The 25485-nt window shown below is 38.9% G+C and overlaps 1 protein-coding gene across 1 annotated transcript; it reads right to left on the bottom strand.

Moving 5' to 3' along the window:
* Positions 1–2561: 2561 nt before the first annotated feature.
* Positions 2562–3533, bottom strand: LOC131247127 (uncharacterized). Its single transcript, XM_058247566.1, has one exon. The coding sequence runs from the start codon at positions 3531–3533 to the stop codon at positions 2562–2564; it is 972 nt and encodes a 323-aa protein (XP_058103549.1).
* Positions 3534–25485: the final 21952 nt, after the last annotated feature.

Below are 25485 nucleotides of genomic sequence, written 5' to 3'. Positions count from 1 at the left end.
TTATTTTAGTGCTGCTTTTATGGACTTTTAAAAGATGGTTGTAGTGTGTAAGATTTCGTGACTTAAGCATGAATTATTTCGATTACATAATGATTACATCCTATTAGGATTTGAATTGCTTGTTAGGTTATACCATCGTAAATGACCTGCTTCTATTTTTAGATGTCTTTTCGTGGTATAATCCATCTTTTCTTGCGATCTCACTGAAGATTTTAAATGTTCCTGAGAATTTTCCTTTTAAGTTGATCTGGAACACTCACATTATGCATATGCTGGCCATGGAGAATCCAACAGTGGTAGGTATTTTGACAACTACCTTGACACGTACATTAAGAATCTTGCCTTGCATCACGTGTCATATGGAAGATGCATGATCACATCAGGCTCTTTTAGCAGGATAAGTGTTTTATCTCCTGTTGTGATTATGTTTCTCTTCTCATTTGTTGATCTAATCTGCGTCAAGCAAGGTGTAAACAGATGGTCCATTGTTCAAACCACTAATCAGATAGCTAAGTTGACTTAACAGAAGAGGTTTAGGAATATGACTAATCTAACTGTGAGTGCCACTAAATTCAATCGTCCAAATTCACTAAAAACCAAGTGCATTATTCAGCTCAAATGTAATGATAGTCCGATAAAGCTTATTTATGCAGTTGTGGCCCACTTACAGTAGCACCCACAACCAGTCGAGTGTGGGGTGTTTTATCTGGGCACGGCTTTGATTGGATCCCCAAACCCTCCTAGGTGGGTGCCTTATGTCCCCGACCTCCTTCCATCTTTACACCTCATTTTAGGGCATGATCCAAAAACTAAAGCAGATATAAATCTCAAGTAGGCCACACGATGATCATTAAAAGCTTATTGTGGGCCACAAAGGTTATGGATCAAGCTATATTTTGTGGTCCCTTCACCTAGGTGTTTGTGAGCTAATCAACAGGTTGGCAAATAAACATTCTGGCCCCTAGAAGTTTTCAATGGTGAGTATCCAATCCTCACTATCTCCTATAGTGTGGTCCATATAAGATTTGGACCTGCTTCATTTTCTGGATCATGCCTTAAAATCAGCTTTCAAAATGAATGGATTGTGATCAAAGAAGCATGGTTTCAGTGGATCCCTAGCTATGGGGCCATAGCTATGGGGCCACCTTGATGTATGCGTCTGACATGGACGCCATCCATCCCTTTTGAAAGCTAATTCTAAGAATAACCCCAAAAATGAAACTGATCTATATCTCAAGTGGTCTGTGGTGATTGAACTCTCACCATTAAAAACTTTTTACAACTTACGATGTCAGCTGGATCTAGATAGAAGGAAAACACAAATATCAACTTGATCCCAAACTTTTGTAGCATGTTTGTTCCATGGAATAAAATGGCATAAAATGGCATTGGATTGTATTAGATGGGATTAACATCATTGTTACACAATAATTGCATGTCCGAAAATACTATAGTATTTTAGCCATCTAATCTCATGTTTGAAATAAAATTCTTGCTATTGAAAAATATTGAATAAAGGAAAATCTTGTTTGGTAGATCAGGGAATTATAATCAACGGACCAAATTCATAACATACGATGTTTACTTATATACACATATATAACTAGAATGTCACGTGTAAATAATGTAAATGGATAAACAATATAGATAAACGCATGCTTCCATGTAAGGTTCACGAGCAATGGATTTCAAAATCCATGAAAATCTCACATAGAACCAATGCAATTTCATGGAACCAAATGCAATTCCCTGGCTTGGCGCCGAATGCTATTCAATCCCATCTGATACCCTGTGCCGTGGTCCACCTGAGATTTTAGCTGCCACAGCGCAATAAAACATATACATTGTGTTCGGGCTAACAGGGCTTCTGTGGCAGTATACGACACTTGGGCATATTAGGTGCCGCCCGGTACCTAACACGGTACGGCCCTGACCGTGGTACCACCTCGACGCATGTTGTATATCCAAGCCGTGGACACTTTTTCTGTGTTTTTGCAGATCATTTTAGGCATGAGCCAGAAAAGAAGCAGATCCAAGAACCAAATCTAAGGTGGACTATGCCATAGGAAAGAACGTTGATGGAACGCCCACCATTAAAAACATACTACGGCCCACCTTAATGCTCACCGTAATGTTTTTCTTTCCATCCAACCTGTTGTTAAGATCAAACAGAGCTGGATTAAGGATAAAAACAATATCAGCTTCATCCAAAAAATTTGTAGCCCACAAAATGTATTTAATGGCCAATTACCACTTTTCATGTGATGTGGTCCACCTGAAATTTTGATCTTCTTCATTTCTGGGATCCTGCTGTAAAATGATCTGGAAAAACTGATGGACCGCGTGGATATACAATACATGCTCACAGAGAGCTCCACGATCAGTGCCGCACCTAATCCGCTCCAGTCACGGGGGAGCGGATTCAGTCTGGTCGGGTCGACCGAGAGAGAGAGAGAGAGCATCTTCAATGGCAGATGCTTGAATCACTTCTATATCTGTGTAACTAAAAGCCAGTTTTACAAAATACAAGACATTGAAATGAAACCCACAAGAGAAAATCTTCAAAGCACTTTCTTCCATTTCCCTTTGCTCTTTGCAGGAAGGTGTTGCTGCTGCTCAGATTTCTGGCTCTTCTTTGCAAGAAGGTGTTGTTGCTGCTCAGATTTCTGATTCTTCTTTGCAAGAAGTTGTTGTTGCTGCTCAGATTTCTGATTCTTCTTTGCAAGAAGTTGTTGTTGCTGCTCAGATTTCTGATTCTTCTTTGCAAGAAGTTGTTGTTGCTGCTCAGATTTCTGGCTCTTCTTTGCAGGAAGGTGTTGTTGCTGTTCAGATTTCTGGCTCTTCTGACTCCCTTTGGGCAGATGACCTTTCTTCCTTCTCTTTATCCCAAAAGACGAAAACTTCCTCCTCTCTTTCTTCTCCCTTATTGTCTCGAGCTTCGGCTTCCATTCCTTCGATCGCCTAAACCCAACCAACCTGATGTAATCCTTCTCCAACTCAGGCGTCGTACAAACCCTCCCCTTTGGTTTCGTTCTTGAATTCTCTTCTTCACCTTCTTCATCTTCTCCTTTTATCCTCCCTTCTTCCATCAGCTTCGATATGAATTCGTCTGAAACCCGTATCTGGAGCATCCCGGATGGCGTCTTGTGTATGTCGAAAGGCCGACATAAGGCGGCCTTCTTTATGAAGTCGGCTTTCTTTGAAGAGGGCGATGGGGGGATTGGAGAGGAGGAGGAAGCGATGGAGGCGATGGTGACGAAGGAAAGAACGGATTGGAAGAAGTGGGTAGGGAGGAGGAAGTACTTGTGACCGAGCTTGAGGTGATCGGTGGCGGAGAGGGCGGGAATCTTTTGACCGATGAAGAAGGAATCGGAGTGGCAGATGAGGTGTTTGGGGAATTGGAGCATGAGCTCGGAGGCGGCGATGGGTCGGTCATAGATTTTGACATGGCCGTCGGATTTTATGAGCTTGATGGTGCGGGCAGGAGCTGGATGGGGTGGAAGTTGGTGGATGCAGGCTATGTGGTTGCCCATCACGTGGAAACACCATGGGATGGTGTGAAAGCTTAAGAATTTTATGCCCATCGCCCCATATGTCTGTATATCAGGGGGGGTGGGGGGGTGGGTATGGCAGAGACAGAGACAGAGAGAGATGGAATAGGGGAGCTCAAGGAACCCAGATGCAAGGGATCTCAAGAAACCTATGAGAGAGAGAGAGAGAGAGAGAGAGAGAGAGAGAGAGAGAGAGAGAATCCAATCTCAGAAATCAGGCTCTTTTGCTTATGTTAGGTTTTAGGTTGAAGGAGAGGAGAGAAAAAAACTGAGAGAGATTATGATATGTTGGTGGTCTTTTTATTTCACTTTTCTTTTGAGGGATCAATTACATAAGAGGAGTGTGCGTATGTGAATATACATATACAAATGTATTTCATTTGAATATTCGGATAGTTGTATAAAATACCCATGCAAGAGAGTGGAAAGTAGGTCTTGTTTTTGTGCGAGATAAAAGAGGCGTGAGACGCGACGTAGCTTTTCCGACTGAGGAGTTATTTGTTACTCCGGCAGAGTTTGACTCTTCATACGCTTGTACTCAAAAAATTGTACATACGGTATACATTAACTCAAATTAAACCGACTAAGTTGTGGAAAATACTCATTGTAACTTAAATTCACAATATTATATTAACTGAAAGTTCAAATTCTCTGATTCATGGACACTTGTTTGTTGAAGTAAGACCATTGGTTACTTCCATTTTTAACCTTTCAAAAAATGTACGCTAATCCAACAATGAGATGATCAAATAATTGTAATATATGGCTCATAATAGATAAAAAAATGAGACCCATAATTTAAATTAGTTGTATGGAATCTCTACGTGGCTGTGTATCATCTATCACAGTCTTCCAGAGTAACAAAGTCTTGTGTGGCTTACGGAGGACGCATCTGTTTTAAAATATTTTATTGATTTAAAGAGTGTTGACAGTTTGACTGAGAAATGTCTTCCGCCGTCTCGCTCGAGTAGCCAAAGAAGGCCGAAATTTTCAAAACCTGAAAGCCCGCCTTACGTGTCTCGTGGGATTTTTTTTTTTATTTTTTTTTTCCGCTCTTTTTTGTTTCGCTCGCGATATACGAGTCACGAGATAGAGAATGAAAACTTTTCCGCTATTTTGAATCTTTTGACCGACGGGTAATCATCGAGTCGTCTCTGTCTTATGATGGTTCCGATCATCGAAATGTACAGTTGGCATGCACTTGTCGCTGTGGGCCAGTTAATCAGTGGAACCATCAATTGGACGGTTAAAAATAAAAACGTGCATTGGTCCATGTTGACTACATGGTCTGATAATAACATTCGTGGCGAATTTCCTCCTGTGGGTCCCACCATGATGTCTGAAAAATAGCTTTGGATCCGAGGTGTGTGGATCCCTGACCGTGGGGCCCACTTTGATTTATTTTCCTTACATCTACGCCATCCATCCGTTTTGACAGCTCATTTTAGGGCGTGATCCCAAAATTGGAGGATATCGAAATCTTAGTTGGACCACATCAAAGTAGACAGCTGTGACTGAATACCCACGGTTAAAAACTTCTTACAAACAACCGAAATGGATATTTTTCCATCCAACCTGTTGATAAGGTCAAAAAATGCTGGATGAAAGGCCCACACAAATATCAGCTTAATCCAAAACTTTTATAGCCCACAAAAAGTTTTTAATGGTCAGTTACTACTTCTTCCTGTGGTGTGGTCCACCCGAGAATTTGGATCTTCTTTATTTTACAGATCATGCCTAATATGTGCTTTCAAAACGGATGGACAGCATGGATGATAGGGACATACATCATGGTAATCCATCCAAGTGTCCAACTCATGTTAGACGGGTTGATCTAAGAAAACACAAGCCAGCCACACCGCAAGAAACATTTGGATTGAATGATAGTTGTGTTTTACATTCATTCATATGGGAATCACTATATGAACGGGTTAGAAGGCATATGAACATCACGATGGGCGCCCAGAAGGTTTGAACAGTGTACGTTTACAGTCCCTGTATTTCCAGTGGTGTGAACCACTTGAATTCTGGATCTCACTTATTTTTGGGCTTATGTGCTAATGAAACTGACGGACGGAGCGGATGTCACACAGAAATTGACTGGCCGACAGAAATCGATTGGCCCCGCAGACCTTGGTATTCATGGACGTTAATGAGAAATAGAGGTTCGCTATTTCCACGCGCGTGTGCGAGCCATGCACATTCACACGCGAGTAGATGCTCAAATATGAATAACGAGTGTAAGATCTCTACTTTCCATAAGTTTGGAAATATTTCTTAGATTGTATTCCCTAAAGATCAAACAACTATATTATTTAGGTAGGCCACAAAGTCCAAAATAAAATTGATGGCTAAAAACCTCCTTTTCTAGACATTTGATTTGTTGTGATATGCCATGCCTACCTTAGGTGTGAAATGTCCCGTTGTTTTGCCAGGAGATGTAAAGAGTGTAACTCACGTGATGGAAAGCTCATATCTCACATGTATCACACTATGACTGCTGCTTCCACGTGTGGATGAAATGGCTCCCACAGGCGTGTGGAGTTTGCATACCTCTAGAAATCATGCTTGATCTATCGGGATCACATGTTAGCACTGTGAAAGGTGCAAAGGGGGTCCAATGGGACGAAAATCACGGAGATTCACTCATCGCGCATGCTATACCTGTGTGTTGAGTTCGATTTTTGTTTAGGCCGTGGATTTAATTTTGACAGTGTGGCCCTCCCAATGAGCGAATCAGCCTGATTTTCAACTCAGCTAATCTTCATGGTGTGGCCCACAATTAGCTCGGTTTGGATGTTTTGTACTAGTGATATCATTGCTCATCCCTATTGTCGTCATTCCTCCTTAAAACCGATCAGAGTAAATTAGGTATGGTCCGAATGGATCCATGTCATGTTTTTGAAAATCTACGGATAATCTAGTTAGATCCGTGTTATGTTTTTAAAAATCCATAGAGATGTATGAAGAGAATTTCTTAGTAATATAGCTAGAGCACATTAAACAATACTAGGTCATTGTTTAAACGATCAGTAGAGTAGCGTCGGTGAAGTAGTTATAAGATAGATGGTAGAAGAATAAATAAAGAAGGCAATTAGTGTCCAACAATTATAACAACCATCAAAATGTAGAAATGTTCTACATAACCAAATTAAAGTTATAAATATTATAGGAATCAATCGAAAAGATCTGATCTCATATCAACCCAATCAAAACCAAACATTATCTTTTAATTATCAGTCAATTGTATTCCGTAATGTAATTACGTTACTTTTTCTGTCAAAAAAATTATAATTCTTAATGTAATACTTTACTTTCAGCTTGTTTATATTCTGTAGAATTAATCAAGTAGCTGGTAATCTTAGATGTCATTTGAGTCTATAGTTGTACATTAGATTCAATTATGGATCAAAAAAGTTATTTTGTAGTTGTTCTTAACAGCTAACCATAAGAATCTCTTTCTCATTTCACTTTATTTATAATAAAAAGTCATTTCGTACGGAAGACAAAAGTGTAACCCATCATCAGAAAATAAACTTTGCCCTATAAAAATTGCTTGATCCTATTTATACATTGACCGAGTGGTTGAATAGGCTCCTATCTCATCATATATTGGTCATATACTACATGTATGCATATCTCAGCACTTAAGATTATATTTGTTTTATTTAAATTGAGCCACAAGTTCAATTACGACCGCATTCCAACTACCAAAAACCAGGTAGCAACAATCATGACATGAGGACAACACTGCATGTGAAAATTCAAAATACAATTCCCGAATGTAATGTGATCATTTTTCCACTAAAACAGTGGCGATGGGTTTTAGGTTACAAATTTACAAGAGGTTTGCTTGTCCTAAATGCATTGTACATGCCAACTTGGCATATGTGCGGGGCCATCTGAAACATGTATAAGATGGTCCCTAGTTTCATATCACCTAGGAGAAAATCAGGCTATTCCATCTAGCTGGTGGGCCCTGCTTGTAAAAACAATGTTATAAAAATAAATTAATTAAAAAATTAAAAAATTAAAAATAAAAAAAAAAAAAAAAAACAATGGATGATCTTACGAGTCCGAGTACAAATTTTTTTTAAACCAGTTGGATTGCTTTGCAAGGTCACCAAGCTTACGAAGTCCACCTTCCATGAATCAGATGTGCCATCCACATATCAAATTTATGTGGGTGTGTCCATCAAAAGTATGAATGACACCCATCTGAAAACTTAGGACTCATTTGATATATCTCCACTCTGGTTCAATAAAAGCTTTTGGAGTGAATTTTTTTTTTTTTAATAAGTTCTTATTTTATTCTAACTCTTGTTTTAAATAAGTTTATTTAATAAAATCAATTTTTTCTAATTAAAAATATTTTTTAATTTAAAATAAAGTTAGGTTCATTTAACGTCTCTACTCTAATTTAATAAAAGCTTTTCAAATCAGAGTTATTTTAATAGGAAATGTTTTTCAAATCAGAGTTATTTAAATGCTTTCCAAACTTAGCACACGGGTCGGTTCAGTTTGGTTCTAGGGTAAAACCGGAATCGAACCGTTCCTAATGGTTCTAAGATATTTGGGACCGGAACCGGACCATTAAAACCGGTTCGGTTCCGGATCGGTTCCACGGTTCTGTGCTTTTTATAATCCAGCCCAATTGCATGTTTTATTTTATAATCTAGCCCATGTCCATTCGTGTTGTGATCCATTTGATGAATGGTTTAGATATTGTATAAGGTGTGCAAAAATACATTTATGGAAACAATCAAATAGTGCATTGTAAACCATAAATCATGAGTTAAATACGAAACAATCAAAGGGTTCCTATTTCGGTTCCAAGTTCGGTTCTAGGTTCAGTTCCAAGTTTAGTTCTAGGTTCGATTCCATGGTTTGGTTTCGCGGTTTGGATCCACGGTTCGGTTCTACGGATCGGTTCATAGTTCAGTTCGGTTCTACATACCCCCAAACCCAGAACCGAACCGTTGTAATTGGTTCTTTGATTTTTGGAACCGAAATCGGAACCGATGCACTCTAGAGCTGGACCGTTTGGTCAGTTCCGGTCCGGTTCCACAGTTCTACCGGTTCGATGTGCACCCCTAGTTTTAAATAAGTTTGTTTAGTAAAAACACTTTTTCAAAATTAAAAACAAATTTTATTTAAAATACAAACATTTTATAAATTATTCAAATAAAAGCTTTTTACATGCAATTGACGTAATTTCTTAAAAATTACAATTCTACTTAAAAGAGAAATCTAAATGGTTGTTTTAATGGATCTCACCATAGATTCACTGCAACCCAAATGGTGAAAGAATGGGTTGCTACAATCATCATGCTTTAAGATATTTGGGCATCTATTATGTTGGACATTAGATGTGAATCATCCATCATTTTGACCCATCTTTGATGTGGACCATCCATCGTATGGACCAAACCTTCAGAGTGGGTTGTCCATGATGGGAGGCCCGTCTTGGATGTGGACAATTCATCATTAGGGGCTAACCTTTGACATGAATCGTACATTTGGGCCACGTTGATGTAGCTTATCCATTATGTGGGTCCCACCTTCAATGATAATTGTCCTTTATGTGAGCCCTTCGATGTCCACTACCCATCACTTGGAGTCTACATTTGATGTGTCTATTGTATGGGCCTCACTTTTGAAGTGGGTTGTCCATCATGTGGGTTTACTTTTGATGTCCATAGTTCATTGTATAGGGCCCATCTTCTATATTGATCATCCATCATGTTGATCCAACATCATGTTGAGCCACTTTGGATATGGGTCATCCTTCATTCAAGACCTTAGATGTGGACCGTTTATAAAGGGGGGAGGGGGCACTTGATGTGGGTTGTCCATCATAAGGAGTTACACTTTGATATGGGTCATCCATCATGTGAGGCCCACTCCATCCATTATATGAGCCCACCTTCACATAGACCATTCGTTATGTGGAGCCCCACCTTCAATTGGGTCGTTCATCATGTGGGCCCACCTATGATGTCAACTATCCATTATGTGGGCCCACCTTCAATGTCCGCCATCCATCATGTGGGTCACCCATTTTATGTGGATTGTCCATCAAATGGATGATCCACATCAAGCAGGTCACACTTGATGGATAGTCCACATTAGAGGTGGTACCCACATGATGGATGCTGGATATTGAAAGTGAGACCATACGATGAAAGGTTGACATCAAAGGTAGGCCCCACATGATGAAAGACCCATGTTGAAGGTTGGCCCCATATGATGAATGGTCCACATCAAGGTGGGTCCCACATAATGGATGGCCCACATCAAAATGTGGCCTCGCATGATGGACTATCCACATCAAGTAGGCCCTATATAATGGACAATTCATAGCAAAGGTGGGACTCACATGATAGATGGTGTACATCAAAGGTAGGATTGGATGATGAATGACCCACATCAAAGTGGCCCCATATAATGCACGTCCTACATCAAAGTGTGGCCTAGCATGATGTAGGGCCCGCTTTGATGTAACCGTGCATTATGTAGGGCCCACTTTGATGTCATTGTGTATTATGTGGGCCCACTTTGATGTAGACCATTCATCTTGTGGTGCCCCACCTTCAATACGTGTTGTTCATCACGTGGGCCCACCTGAGAAAATTTGTAAAGAAAAGATAAGAGAATAGTATGGGAATTAGTTAAAAATTTTAAAGACAAAATTAGCTCAATGCTAGCCAAAAATTTCCACCTACTTAAGCTAAATAAGCTCTTAAAAAATAAATGATAATAAATGACCTCTGTATCATTTATTTTTTAAAAGTTAGTTCGATGGTAGCTTTAACAAACATATTATTTTCAAAATAAGAGCAGTCTTTTTAGGCCAAACATAGCGAGATCATATCAGTTTGATCCTGGAGTTCTGCCCACTAATTTTAGTGTACAGACCCAAAAAATGAATCAGACACAAGTCTCAAGTGAACCGCATCAAACGAAATTAATACCCCTGATGAACCATCAGAAACTTTTTGTAAGCCACAGAGGTTTCCAGATATTTGTACTTTCCCTTCATCCAGGTCTGTGCCCTTTTATCAACAGGATAGATGGATGGCAAATAAAATTTTAAGGGTTGCGTTCCATGAGCACTGTTTCTGTTACGTGGTCCACCTGATATTTATATCTCCTTCATCTTTGCATGTGCCCTAAAATCAGCTGCAAAAACGAATGGACGGTGAGGTTATCTAGGTGGGTCATATGGTCAGGGACTAACCCACTATACTGTTACCCCAGACTCACCTAATCCGCACCCCATATTGGAGGCACACGCCGTCCTTGATGAGACCCACATCTGAATGGCCTGTACTGTCCTGGTTGCATACAGCGACTATCGTGGATGACGGTGGACGTAAATTCTCTACTACATATGTTGTATACAGTGGGTAAATCACCTAAGCTTCGGGGCTCACCATGTTGTGTGAACAAAATCTTCTCTGTCCATCGGGTGAAACTTCTCTTTCTAACCGTATAATCCAAATCTTGGCTCGATTCAAGACTCATTTGAGCCACATCACCGTGAGGTATGTAAAATCAATTCCAAAGCCTCTAAGTTCACACAGGACTCACGCCCTAGTTTTTTATCAAGCTGATTTTATTTTATTTTTTGTTTTGAAGATCATGTTCATCCTCATGAATTTCACCTGATGAATGGATAGGATGGAATATAAGACCATGGTACGCCCCACAAACAACCCTACGGTTTTCATAATCTATCCATTGTTCCCTTTATTGTGGCCCAGATGATTAGTATATCACAATAATTTCTGGTAGCACAGTGTAAAATCGACGTACCTACCTGATTCATGGAGTGGATTTTATAAAAACCAAAACGATGGATCCACGGAGCTTGGGTGTTGTACGCTCTGAGTTAAACAGGTGTTGTAGCCGTAGAAGATTCCGTCCGATGACTCGCTGCCTTCCTGGCAAATCCACACGTGCGTTGCATGTGGCACCGAAAGCGAATAGTAAAAAGATTGAGCTGAATTTCTCGCGAAACGATATGCCTAACCGAGAAAAACGTCGAAATTAGAAAAGCCTTTTTGGAACAGACGACCCAAACGACCAACTTTATCCTCACGATACGGTGCACGAGCGGACAACGATGTACTTACTCCCTCTACAAGGAGGAAATGATCTAGTGATCTCTTGTCCATGGAAATCTCACCATTCATCTAGTTTCATATTGGAATATATAGCATCCAAATACATATCTGAACCGTCAATTAAGTTCATTCGGATATTCTTCTACTTTGATGAAAAACTTAAAAAAAAATTAATTATTTTTAGCTGACCTATCTTCTAGTAATGATCTTCTCCATCCATTTTTTTAGATCCTTATGTACAGTTTGGATCACCCCAAAATGAATTTTTCTAGGCAGAGTACATGGAGAGGTTGGATCTAATGGGTGGCCTAGATACGTGATGTCGATGGCACTGATTCTACGAGTCCAAATGCAAGTTGGTGCATGGAAAAATTTCCGTACACTTGAGTGCACTTGATTATTTTTGAAATATATTTCCCTCTGCTAGTTTTGGTAATCCGCCACGCTGCTCTACACGTGGCCCCACGTACTAAACTGGTCCATTTGGTGGGAGGGATGCCACGTGTACTGGATCCAGTGTACTTCGGAAGTGCAGTCGGTGCACGTACGTGAGATCGGAGCCCCTCGTTACTTGATCCCCACTGACCAACATTCCTGTACCTCTGTGGCGTACCTGATGATCAGATTGGCCTTATATTTTATACACGGCATCCACACGTTGGTGATGACCTGGACAGCTGTTCCGATCTTGCACACGTGCTTGTCTTTTCCACGTGCGAAGTCTTCATGCTTTCTAAGTGCACACCTGCATTGCTCATTTGTTGGGTGGGTTTACAAAACAGATGAGCTGCCTAGATATAACTGGGATGAACAGAAAATAAGAAGAAGAAAACAAAAGCCTAATACATAACTTCTTTGGTCCTGCAAATGTTTCAACGGTGGTCGTTCAATCTCCACTGTTTCCTCTTGTGTAGCCTATTTGAGTTCTGGATCTGCCTAATTTTTGGTTTCATGTCTAAAAATGATCTGCAAATATGGATGGACGGGATGGATTTCTCGCAAACATATGGTGTACCACTGTGGGCCCATCTTACTCACAGCGGCATGCGGCACGTGTGGGAGTGGGGCAACGTGCATGTACGGCATACACACGGGACCTTCACATGTTTGTATATAGAAACGAGAAGAGTCAAGTTCCCCATGCACCATATTTGAAAGGCATCCATCTCTTCTACCAATAACTGTACATGTGAAGGAATGCTTCTGAGTAATCGTGCGTAAGTCCAAATACTCTACAAAGATAAAAACCTTGATACTCCGAAAGACTGTGATGGATGATACACAGGTACTAAAATATTAATTAGACATTACATTGAGACTATGCTGTTCAAATTGTGGGTCCCATTTTAGATATTTCATGAACCAAAACTTAGTTGATTATCTGACCATCAAATTGATGGAAATTCATTGGACGGTTAAAATAAAAATATCCAATGGTGCTACTTCAATAAACAAATGTCCATGTATCAGATGTTAGGATTTTCCACCTAATCAGCAATAGTATACTTCACAATTTAGTCGGTTTAAATTTGATTAATTTAAGCCACAAGTGAAATTTTTGAATGCATGTGTATTGAACCCCATACTTTGCCAGAGTATCAAATAACTCTCCCTCTACGAAATACAAAAAGGAATATCTTTCTCTCACTATTATTTTCTAAGTCTGCAGAGCATGGTCTGAGGCGAAGGTGACAAGAAAGTCAGTTCCCAAGGGGTGCAATCACCCATGTGTGGTGGACAACCCTTTTTTAGTTTAGAATGTGGGACGCAGGGGTTACATATTTTAGTAAATTCTAATCAGTGCCTACGTATTTCTCTAACCCAAATCTTGATTCCCTCCCAAGTCTCAGTTATAAAAAAAGGGCATGATCTAGTGCTAATATTGTCACTACAAATATAGTACAAACAAGTTGTGTGGGCTCCACCGAGATTTGATCGTGACATCCACTCCAACCATCATGCACAGCATCCCTCATTTGGTCATGGGCCCAAAACTCAAGCTAATCCATCAATCAAGTGGGACACAAGAGAAACAAGAGTTAGGAGAGGTAGGACATGCACGATGGTCGGAGTGGATTTCATGAACAAATCATGGTGGGACTACACAACTCGTTTACACCGCAATTGTAGTAAAAACATTTGCACTTCACAGGCACGTGCACACTTGGGTTTTAGATTAGAATGATTTTTTTAGGCATTCCATAACTTAGGGGGCACCCACTAAATGGATGGTGTGGATGTCCAACACAGGCATCCCATTGAAACCTTACTAATTATATATAAGGCCCAGTGAGATGTGATTTATGCTCATCCATTGTGTGTGTGTCTCACTTGAATGAGGAGTCACCAAATTTCAAGCCATTTCAAAACTCAGGTGGGCCCACCAAGTACTTTTAGATATTTTAAGCATGATTTCAGATGGTGTGGCCAACTTGAGTTCCAAATACAACCTTCTTTTTTTGTTATATCCCATGACCTGAGGGGGCCTACCAAATTCGCGGTGTGGATGTCCATCACAGTATATCACAGTGGCGTTCATAGAGCTTGACCTCATGGGGCTTTATCCTTTGAATCCAGCGTCACTTCCAATGATCCAAACCGTTTAGAATAGGTTTCGATTTGTACATTTGATAGAGGTCAAATAAATTAGGCTCTTTTGCCATCACATGAATAATCATCATCATCTTTGTATAATCAAAGGGTTAACATGCTAAATATGAAAGGTTTTCCTTTATTTTTCTTACATTCCTCATCCATGCTGATACCCATCGTATAAATGGTTTCGGTCATTGAAAAGATTTCCAAATCTCACGGATAATTCCCACGTTTGTATTCTTGCATACCTCATCACATGAGGTAAAAAATGTTATGGCTAGTACCACCCTCCCAAATGTATCTGCCTGCCATTTATAAAGGAGACCCAACAGCTCATCTTGTATGGCATCCGCTATATATGTGTCATTCGCGGAAGAATAAAACAAAACAAAACAAATGGAATGTAGGGCATTGGCGTTATGCCTGAAAAATTAATGTAAACCTTGTCCCCTTGTCCATTAGTAATGTAGGTGTAATATTGATGATTTTAAATGGAGATCCTGATGCCTAAGTGTTCTAGATGGAAAAATTGCCATGCTATGGTTAACATGTGGATGTGTCTAAAAATAAAAACATACATGATGTAGGTTAAAGGAGAGGGTTATTCTAAATATCACACAAGCACAAAGGTCACTAACCAAGAGAGAGTTGTGGCCATGAATCTCAGTATCCTTATGATACCATGACCACTTAGTACGTTAAAGGAAGACTTTTAGCTATAGTCATCGTTATGATTATGGATATGGCCATCCTAGATGAGGAGGATCACGAACAATCTCTACCAATGGAAATGATGAAAAATTTGTGTCTTCGCCCAACCCATATAGTAGTGTGAGTTTGTCATTAATACAAGCTCCTATTGTCGAACCTATTGGGCACTTAGATAGGTGGACCGAGGTCAAGTCTCTAGACCAGCAAACCCATCAAGCCTAGACTATATGATTGACTTAAAAATATGTTGTAGAGTGGATCACGGACAGTTTCATGGCCAAGATGGATCAAAAAAGGTCCCGTTGACGACAGAAGTGATCCGGACCATCAGGCCTTAAATCGGGTGTATCTCACAATCCAAAATGAGTTATTGAGCGTAAAATATATGATTTTAGGGTAGAACGAGCTACTTTAGCCACCCAACCCTGCTATACATGGTTATGCAAGCTGGATTTGCGAAATACTCCCAAATCGACGGTCGTTTTCCTATTTTAATTTCGTTTTTACTATAAATAGTAAGTTTTAGTTTGATTATAACTCTTCATCCATTGGGCTTTAGAAGTTGCGCCCAACGTGAAAAGTGCTTTAAATAATTAGGAGAATAGCTTGGTGAAGCCAAATAGGACACTTACTATTTTTGGCCGAAAACCTTACATACTAGTAGACATCACGACCGTTTATAAATAGTAAGTTTACTATTTATAGTCAGTTACGAATTCTAGAAGTTTTAGTTATAGTTTGCTTCTGATTTCTCTCTCATTGCTTGGTATCCCTATTTAAAGGGTTGTGAGCTTGTTTACTTTATTCATCAATTAATTTCAAATTTTATAGAATTTATTTTATATTGTGCTTATTTTCTTTCTCGTGGATTCGAGAAGTCTCTGTGATGAGTCCAGAGAAGTTCCATAGATTCGGAACAATTATTCCCTTGAGAATGACGGTGCTCGACCTCACGTCCTCCCCTGCGTCAAGATATCCATCACACATTCTTTAAAGTTAACAATTAAAACTAAAAGTTAACAGTTGAAAATTCATGATTAACCAATCATAAACCTCAAAAGTACTTACTACGATTCCAAACACCTAATGAATAGTCCGGTTACACCAACTAAGTTCATCTCATGTTGGATTGTGTGTATGTCGATAATCTTGATGAAAGCGCCCAGCTACACCAACTTTTGTAGTCACACAATAGCCTCGTAAAGAGAGTTACTGTACTATTAATTAGGATCTCTCAATCCACACATCCCCAAGTCTAAGGCACAGTTCCAACACTGACACTTACATATCCTCAAGCCCAAGGATTGATCAAGTTTCAATGCATCATCAAGTATATTCATACTCCAATAATGGGCCTCAAGACTAGGGACTTGATATCAATCTACCAACGCAAGTGCAAAAAAGGTCCAATAATATTTTTTATCCATGGCACACTTAACTCCCATATGAGGTAGGACGAAGGCATTACCGACACTAAGTTGGGCCCCATAGTGGAAACTATCTATCCTAACCCAAATCAGTCCCATCACATAGGGTAATCATACCTTTCATAATATGATGAGCACAAGTATGTCATTAAACCTATAATGGTCATGATATGCAGGATATTGTGATCCATGGACCATAACCCTCTCTTGGTTAACGACTATTGTGTCTAATCTCAAGTTCTAAAGGACAACCTAAGGAATCACTCTACTTAACCCATGTTCATATTTGTCTAAGGTAATACCACATATTAACTAAGGCATAGTAATTTGTCCACCTAGGATACTTGGTCATCATGATCTATGATTGAAATCATCAATATCGCATCTACATGGCCAATAGATTTAGCTCATTTAATTTTAATTTTCCAAGACCCGACTCTAAACAATCCCCCGGTTACTTAAAAATCAATATGTGGTCAAATCACTTAAACAAACATGTAGAAAGAATTAAGGAGTCATACAGGTCCTACCAAAGTTCACATTGTATCTCCAATGTCAACTTCCACTGTCTAACCTACACACTTAACCATAAAATAGGTATAGTTGCGCACAATATCAGTCCCTAGTTATCATATTTATAACATGCATTTAATCTATTATCATAACTAGTTCACCTAACAAATCTAATTCACTCGAGAGCTCCATGATCCACTAAGAGAGTAACTTGTGATTCTCACATACTTGGATCATCATGGAACTACCATCAAGCCACAAGCCAATTTCAGTGGTATTATCGTTGGAGTGATTGAAGTAACTTAATATCTTATATATTTTCATGAGAAATATCACACACGCACATGCACACACACACGCGCGTGCGCACGAGTGGATCTAGTGTCATACATTAATCCATGTTGCTCCAACACGAACATCTTCTAGTACAGATTCTAATCTATGTTCATTACCATGTCCATTATCCTACAAATGACTATGCCACACACATACACACACGAGTGGATCCAGTGTCATACATTAATCCATGTTGCTCTAACACGAATATCTTCTAGTACAAATTCTAATCTATGGTCATTACCATGTCCATTATCCTACAAATGACTATGCCATCCCGACTCTAGTCTCATGCAATACACACAAGTGTGCCATGTACCATCCAACCTAAAATCAATGAACATATTAACTCAGAAATTTATTGTGAGCTGATTGAACATGCCTCTCGTTATTCATAACTAAGTTTAACATCTACGTTAGTATCATCAAAATAATAATAATGCCTCAGAACCAACCATTACCATAGAAGAAATATATATACTCACACCAATAAGACAACCCTCCATCACTTACAATAATGTGATCAGCATCTCAATACCTGGAGCACAAGATCAAGGCAAGATCAACGTGTCATTCATTCATTTATACAATATGACCTTACTACTTGTGGGAATGGGTCACTCTTGTGGTTATGAATTCATAATGTATCATTTAGTGGCATATCTAAAGCTTCACCTCCCTATCACCATCACTTGACACATGGGTGGTGACATTTATTCTTTCACAAGAATCAAGATACATGATTGGATTGAGATTGATGTACTAAGCTCTCTCACTCGACTCCATTATCTCAAATATCCCTAAGAGGTGTCAATATCAATCTTTATTGTGATTTTATTATTGAGAATTCTTTATCTTTTGGTTAAATCCAATAAATGCACTTGATTTTTAAATTTTTCAAAAAAATAAAAATAAATTAATTTCCCTCTAAAATCATTTTGAAAAAAAAAAGTGTGAAAAAGTGGATTTCTCTGTCCCACGTTGCTTAGAGATGAGAAATTTTTGGGATTTATAAACTATCTTGTGGAAAGCTTACTTGGAAAATAAAGTGAGAGAGAGAGAGAGAGAGAGCTTGGGTTGCGTGTGTGCATGCATGCATGCACACACACTCGTACTCTTGTTGGTGAGGGCAAGGGTGGGTGTGGGGGTAGGGGCGTTGGTAGTGAGGTTGTGTGGCTGTGTGGTTGTAGAGGTGCTAGTGGCACACTTTGTATGTATGCATAATGTCATGAGTAGTCACTTCCTCGTGACCTTATGCAAATCATCGGAAGACGGTGTGAGCACGGTCTTAGAGGTGTGAAGTGTGAGAAGGCTAACTTATATAAGTTTCTGGAAATTATTTGATTCGTCCATTACCGAGAATGAATAGAAACTTACATCGGTTAATGCCAACGGTCTGAAAATGGTTGGCTATTTACTTATCCAAACAGTCATATCTTTAACCCAACGTTCAAATTAAGGATCCAATGGCTTACAACATCTGGATTAATAATCCAATATTTAGAATTTTTTTACGATACTCTGATCTAATCTACTAACAAAATTCTCTCTTTTTTATCTCTTTTTTAAAAAAAAAACTAAGTTAAGCTTATAACATACTGAGTTCTCAAACTCACTGAGTATTTTAGACCAGATTCTCACTAAGTCTACTAAAAAAGACTGATTGTCTTAGTTGAGTTCCTAAGGTGGTCCCTTCGTGATTGCTACACGCAGGACCAAATAAGGCTTGTCGTATCCTAGAAGTAATTCACCAATAACCCGCCAACGATCTCAAATCACATAAGAGGGAGTGAATCATGCTTTAAGAACAACTTATTTAATACATGCTTCAGCTTGATTTTGATTAATTTTTCTAGTTTATTTTTTGGTATCCAAAAAATTTATTTAAAAATTTTTAATACTTGGTTGTCATTCGAGTCTTGTGATTGATGCATTGCATCTATCTAAAGTTTATAAATGGAACGTAAAACCCAATTTCTAATATGGAATTCTTCTCATAGAGTAAAAAGAACCAATTAACTTTACATCTTAAGTATGAATCACATAACACAATGTCATAGTAAAGCATAGAGTAAAAATAATAAAGATGAATTGAAATCAATCATTTTATATGATTAAACCATCATTTCTCATACGAACATTAATGACTTAGTTTTTTAAAAAAAACTAAAGTATTAGACTAGGTCATAGACCTTGAACCTAAATTCATCTTTAATGACCTAGAAAAATCTTTGAAAATCAATGCAAACAAATCCCTATGAAGCATAGTTCCTAGGTGCAATAGCTTTTAAAAACTAGCGCTCGATATCCGAGGCACTAAGAGGTCTTCCAAACCTCTCGTTGGCAACCAGCAAAATAACAAAATAAGATTCAATTTCTCAAGGTTTCTCCGAAGTTATAAAATCTATATGCGAAACAAGCATGGTCGGCTTGAATTTTCATTGTCAGCACGATCATACAAATATGAGGTGAAATGCAAGGTATGGTTTTTAGAGCTCCAAAAAATTTCGAGCCAAGTTCAAGCTTGCCCGAAACCGACTCGACTCGGAGTGAACCTCAACTCGAATAGACTCAGATCGAACCTCAACTCGAATCGACTGAGATCGAATCGGCTCAATGGCTCAATTATTTTGATATTGATGTTGTTCACCGAATGTTTGATGAAATGACTCAACAAAGTGTTATTTCGGGTGCATACATTCTCCACAGGAGCGGCTGGTGGCAAGGAAGGAATGGATACGATATAAATCACTATATATATATATATATATATATATATATAACTACATTATAAGATTGCTCTTATATCTTGATTCTGATGTTGCTCGTCGAGTGTTTGATAAAATACTGGTAAAGTGTTGTTAATGTTTTGCATTCTGTGATAAATTGAAGATGCATGCACTTTATGTGTTTGAGAAAATGTTACACAGACTCGAACTCGGCTTAAACTGGCCCGAGCTACTGACCGAACTAAGCCGAGCTAGCCAATCAGGCTCGAGGACCGAGCCAAGCCAAGTTTGAGCTGGGGTTAGCTACTGGCTAAGCCAAGTTGAGTTGTGACAAGTTCGACTCAATTCGACTCGCGTACAACTCTATTGATGAGGCATGGATGACTCTTAAGAGATCACTACCTAAACCCCTAAGCCATTATCCAAGCCTATCCATTACCTTAACTTTAACCTAGCTCAAGCCATTATTTAAGCCTAACCATCACCTTAGCTTTATCCTAACCTGAGACATTATCCAATCCTAGCCATCACTAGCCTTAGCCAAGCCTAAGTCGTTTCCCAGGCCTTAGCCATCTTTCTAAGTGAAACTTAGCCTAAGACAAAACTCCAAACTTTGCTAAATTCAAGACAAATTCAAATAAAATGTAAACCAAATGCGAAAAATACCAAGGAATAAAATAAAATTCCAACACTTGGCCTGTTGTTTCATCATTAGACTAGACAACTGCATTAGCACATCCATGGCTCTTATATTCTGAATCCCAGATTGCAAACCGAAAGTCATTTCAAAGTAAGAAAGTCTTTGAATTCTATAGCCTTCATCTATTCTATATGGTCCAACTGACTGCAAGATTTTGATCTTCTTCTTATTTTTACACATGCACACACACCCCCCACACACGCACACAGTAATGGAATATCACCACCTATGGGTACCCGAACCCTTGATCGGGTGTTGAAACTCTTGAGAGTCTACCACCAAAGCAAGAGTAAGGACCCATTTGGATCGAATTAGCTAGTAGCAACTCCAAGTCAATCACGTCATCTGTATAAGCCAGCCCACATGCACATAATAAAGAGAAAAAAAAAAACCCACATTCGTACTATTTCCTACATTCATTCAGACAATGACAATTTTCCAGCGGCTTGAAATAGGTAAGATGGAAGCCCTCATGTAATTCGATATGCGGTGATTCACAATTGGTGTTAACATTGTAAATTACTTCCAGCCCCCAGATAATGGCTACTTCTAAGTCTTTCTAACAATGAAAATTTTTTATTAAAGAAAATCCCAAAATGTTTGTTAGATTGCCCAAAGCCGAAGTTCTTTTTTGGTGTTTGTGGGCTCTTTTGTGCAACTTTTTCATCTTGCTTGGGCAAAATGTAAGGGCGAGTCTAATTTGTTCAAAACCTCCCACACTACTCATAGTGCATGTATCTTAATCCGTCTTTTCATCAGTACGGATCTCAAATCGAAAGCGATTTGCAAAATTAAAAAGCAAGGCAATTTATAGCTAAGGTGCCTATCTAATCTACCTAAGAGATATCAAAGCCATTCATCAAGTGGGTCTCATCATGACCATCCCCTGGCCCAAAAATCAGTCCAGTCCATTAATCAGATAGGCTACTAAGTCTAGGAGAAAACTGGATGGTTAGGTCAGTCTTTAACAAACCATCCATTCTTATATATGCGAGTGTCCCACCTGATGGTTGGATCACCCAGATTTTTAGGCTAGAGTAAGCTTCTGGTGGACCCAACCTAATGACTGGGCCAGATATTGCATACACGTGCCATGTTACGACAGAATCACCCTGCCATATATGTTGTAAAAGAAAAGGGCATACATTCAGTAGAATTTGGAAGACCTAGCTAAACGTGGTTTGACCGGATATCCACTCTCACTCGTAGCAGGAATACGTTCCAACGTGGTTATCTAGATTCCGCGAAAATGTCAACAATGGCGTCCAAAGGTCTCTTTCAATCTTTTTAAGGAATATAAAACCCAAGGGCAGTATGGTCTTTTTCATTTATTTATTTATTTTATTTATTATTTTTTTTAATCATCTCCGTTCTTGTTTTTGGACCGGAATCGTCTGCAACACATGTTTAAGCAGCTGCGTAAAACACCCAAGCTGTGTGGGGTCCACCATGTTTGATATGTAAATCCAGTCCGTCCATATAGTGAGAAACATTATTTGAACGATACATACGAAATACCATCTCGAGATTTTAAAAAGAGAATATGATAGACTGTATCTTGTTGAATTTTTGTGGATAGATCCTGATGGATGGAGTCGATGTTACGTATACAACATGATGGGCCCCACAAGCTTGGATATTTTAGGTTGCGTAGTAGAGGGATTCCGGTCCTATGGCTTTGGCATTACTCCAACGACCGTTTATAGAAATAAAAGTACCAATGTGGGGCCCACCATTTATTTGGTTACTTTCTACTGTTTTATGTTGAGAATTTGGCTTGGTTGACTGATATAAAAGCAAGGAAACAGAAGAGGTGACGGCGTACCAGACCAATAGTCCTGGGTCGTTTGTCGCACGTGCGACTGACGCTGCATGATTGGAGCCGTTCATCACGTAAAGCATGTAATGTCCCGTGACCTATTTTTTTTTTATAAAAAATAAATACGTGGAGGAATGGGCATCCGATTAGTAAATTTTTGGATGGTTCAGATCACCAATAGTGGGCCCCACCTATGGTGGTCAGGTCCGCGAACTACCTAGTTCCAGACACCGCGGACTACTATACCAATCAAGTCCTCCAAAAAGAAAATGGGACAAATCACATACGTAAGTGGGCATGTTTTACTTGTTCGAAGGTGGGGCCCACAAGAGAAGCTTCTAATCATGATCCACAAGGGAAAAAGACAATCAGAGTCGTCCATGTGGACGGAACGAAGATGGACATACATTCCTTCCTACCATGCATGCACTTCGCATGGTACACGTCCTTTTTTTGTTTTTTTTTTCTAATAAAGAATATTTGATTACTCAGGTTTGCTCGAATACATACTAATCGTATCATAATAAGATACGCCGGGGGTGTGGCCGTTGGATTGAGGCCTTTCTCAATGACACAAACCGTTTATTTGGCAAGGCTACCACTGGATCGTAGATTTCCAAAACAATATTTCAGAATGAATATTTCAACCCATTGATCATAGAAAGGTCATGGAGACCGTTCGTGATCAAAGTAAAAGAACTAAATCATCAAAGGTTTGATATAATCTCATTGAGAGCTTTTATTAGCAATCTTTCCACCATACAAAGTGAGAATCTTGGCATAAATAGATTTGGGTGATTGTGAAAAGACTCAAATTCAAAGGTTGAAGTCCCACCGTATGTATTGCAATGCATCAGATGTATTTGATCAAACCTCAGGATGATTCCTACAATCCTCGACCGAGACTTTGCATACTAAAAGTTTGCGAGCCCACGCGTGTACAAGTCCGCCTGGGGGCGGATTAGGTGAGACCCCGGATCCACCGAAGTGGGTGGGAGCCCTGAATGTGGGGCCCACTGTGATGTATATGACTACATCCACGCCGTCCATCTGTATTGAAAGCTCATTTTAGGGCATGATCCAAAAAATGAAGCAATTCTAAATACCAGATGGACGTAAAAGAAACAGTGGTGACTGACCATTAAAAACTTCTTGTGGGCCTCAAAAGATTTGGATCAAGACGATATATGTGTGGTCTCTTAATCTAGGTGTTTTTGACCTTATCAACAGGTTGGATGGCAAATAAACATTCCGGTGGAATCCATGAAGTTTTTAATGGTGGGCATTCAATCACAACTGTTTCCTATGGTGTGGTCCACATAAAATTTGAGTCACCTTCATTTTTCGTATCATGCACTAAAATGAGCTTTCAAAATGGTTGGACGGTGTGGATTTAAGGCAAAAACACCACTATGAGCCCCACAGTCAGGGGTCCCACCCACCTCAGTGGATCCAGGGTCTCACTTAATCCGCTCCCAGTCCGCCAGTGGTATCGTTGAAGACAGGTCATCAAGCATTCAAGCCCTGCACACGTGGAAGAGTTTACTGTCCAAAGATAAACGATGATCCATTTAATAGACCCGCCGTAATGTTAGAAATAGTTTGAAAGACTTAGAAAACTTTGGCTATCTTTTTCTTAACCGTACACTTGTTTATTAATTGTGGCTGACTACTAGAACGACCTAATTCTTAGATGGGAATTTAAATAGTGGTAGCTAGCTTTCTAATGGATGGTTTGGATATAATACTGTAAATGAGGATGCTTGAATGTTAAAAACCCTAGCCTCCATTACTTTATATCATGGTATTTGCATGTACGAAATGCATGGGCCCTTGGTGAGCTTTTTAAGAAGACCTGAAGCTCATATAGGCCTTTATTGAGAGCTCTACCCTTTCAACACTTCTCTTCAAAAGAGAGCATCCTAATGAGGAATAAGATGGAATAAGAGGTAATATAATTACAATTTAAGAAAGAAAAAAGTTTTTTAAGAAGGAATTCTCTAACATACGCCCTATTTATAATAGACTCCACCATGAAAACAATAACTTGTTTATTTTACCGAAAATAACAAAAATGAATAAAAGAATAGATAGCTTTGTAAGAGATCTATAAAGATTTTAACAAATACACATGATTCCATCTGAATAGCTATTATAGTAAGTAACTTGTACTCAAAGGTTACCCTTTAAACTCAATGTTTTGTGAAAGGGTAACTTGAGTTTGAAAAAAACGGTAGACAATTATTCAAAAACAAAATAAAATCCCAATAATAATGTGGCAGTGAAACCATGAGTAAAGCATGAGGTAACCAGTGAATTATTACTATAATATGAACTATTGGCACTTCAAATAACCAGTGAATTATTACAAATCAATGCTGAAATTACTTTTTAACTTTCGACTTATTATATTTAATTTTTTTCATTTATTGTTTCATTGCTAAACTACAATTGCAATCACATAAATATTGAAATTCTTTTCATTGAAAGGTAAAAAGAATCTATTAGAACGACGAATCCTTTCATTTGCAAATTATTTGATCTCTTTTACATGTGATTGAATAGACGGCCAAGTTGCTAAGGTCTCAATCATATACAAGTCACTCATGCACGTTCTCTGTATCTATCTCAACGCTTAGTTCAGAGGTGTTCAATTCGAATTGAGTTGCAACTGTCTATAACATGCTTGCACATCAACAACCAAATTATGAGCCAAACAATATGGTACAACTTATTGGCATCTCTCTCTTTTTTCTTTTTCATTTTTTTTCTTTTTTAAATGGGCCATCGATGATAAAGGGCCCTCTAAATAGATGGTCTAGACTAACAAATCAACTTGTCATGTTTGCTCCATTATATTCGGGTTAACATAAATCTCCTATTAACAATGAGTTAAGGAAAGTGACTTCACAGTGACAAATCTGGGTTATGAGCAATTTCTCTCTTGGAGGTTTTTCTGGGAATGTTATGGAAAA

The sequence above is a fragment of the Magnolia sinica genome, chromosome 5 (genome assembly GCF_029962835.1).
Source record: "Magnolia sinica isolate HGM2019 chromosome 5, MsV1, whole genome shotgun sequence".
NCBI lineage: Eukaryota > Viridiplantae > Streptophyta > Magnoliopsida > Magnoliales > Magnoliaceae > Magnolia > Magnolia sinica.
The sequence above is the reverse complement of the archived record's forward strand: the minus strand, read 5'-3'. Positions and strand labels throughout refer to the sequence as shown.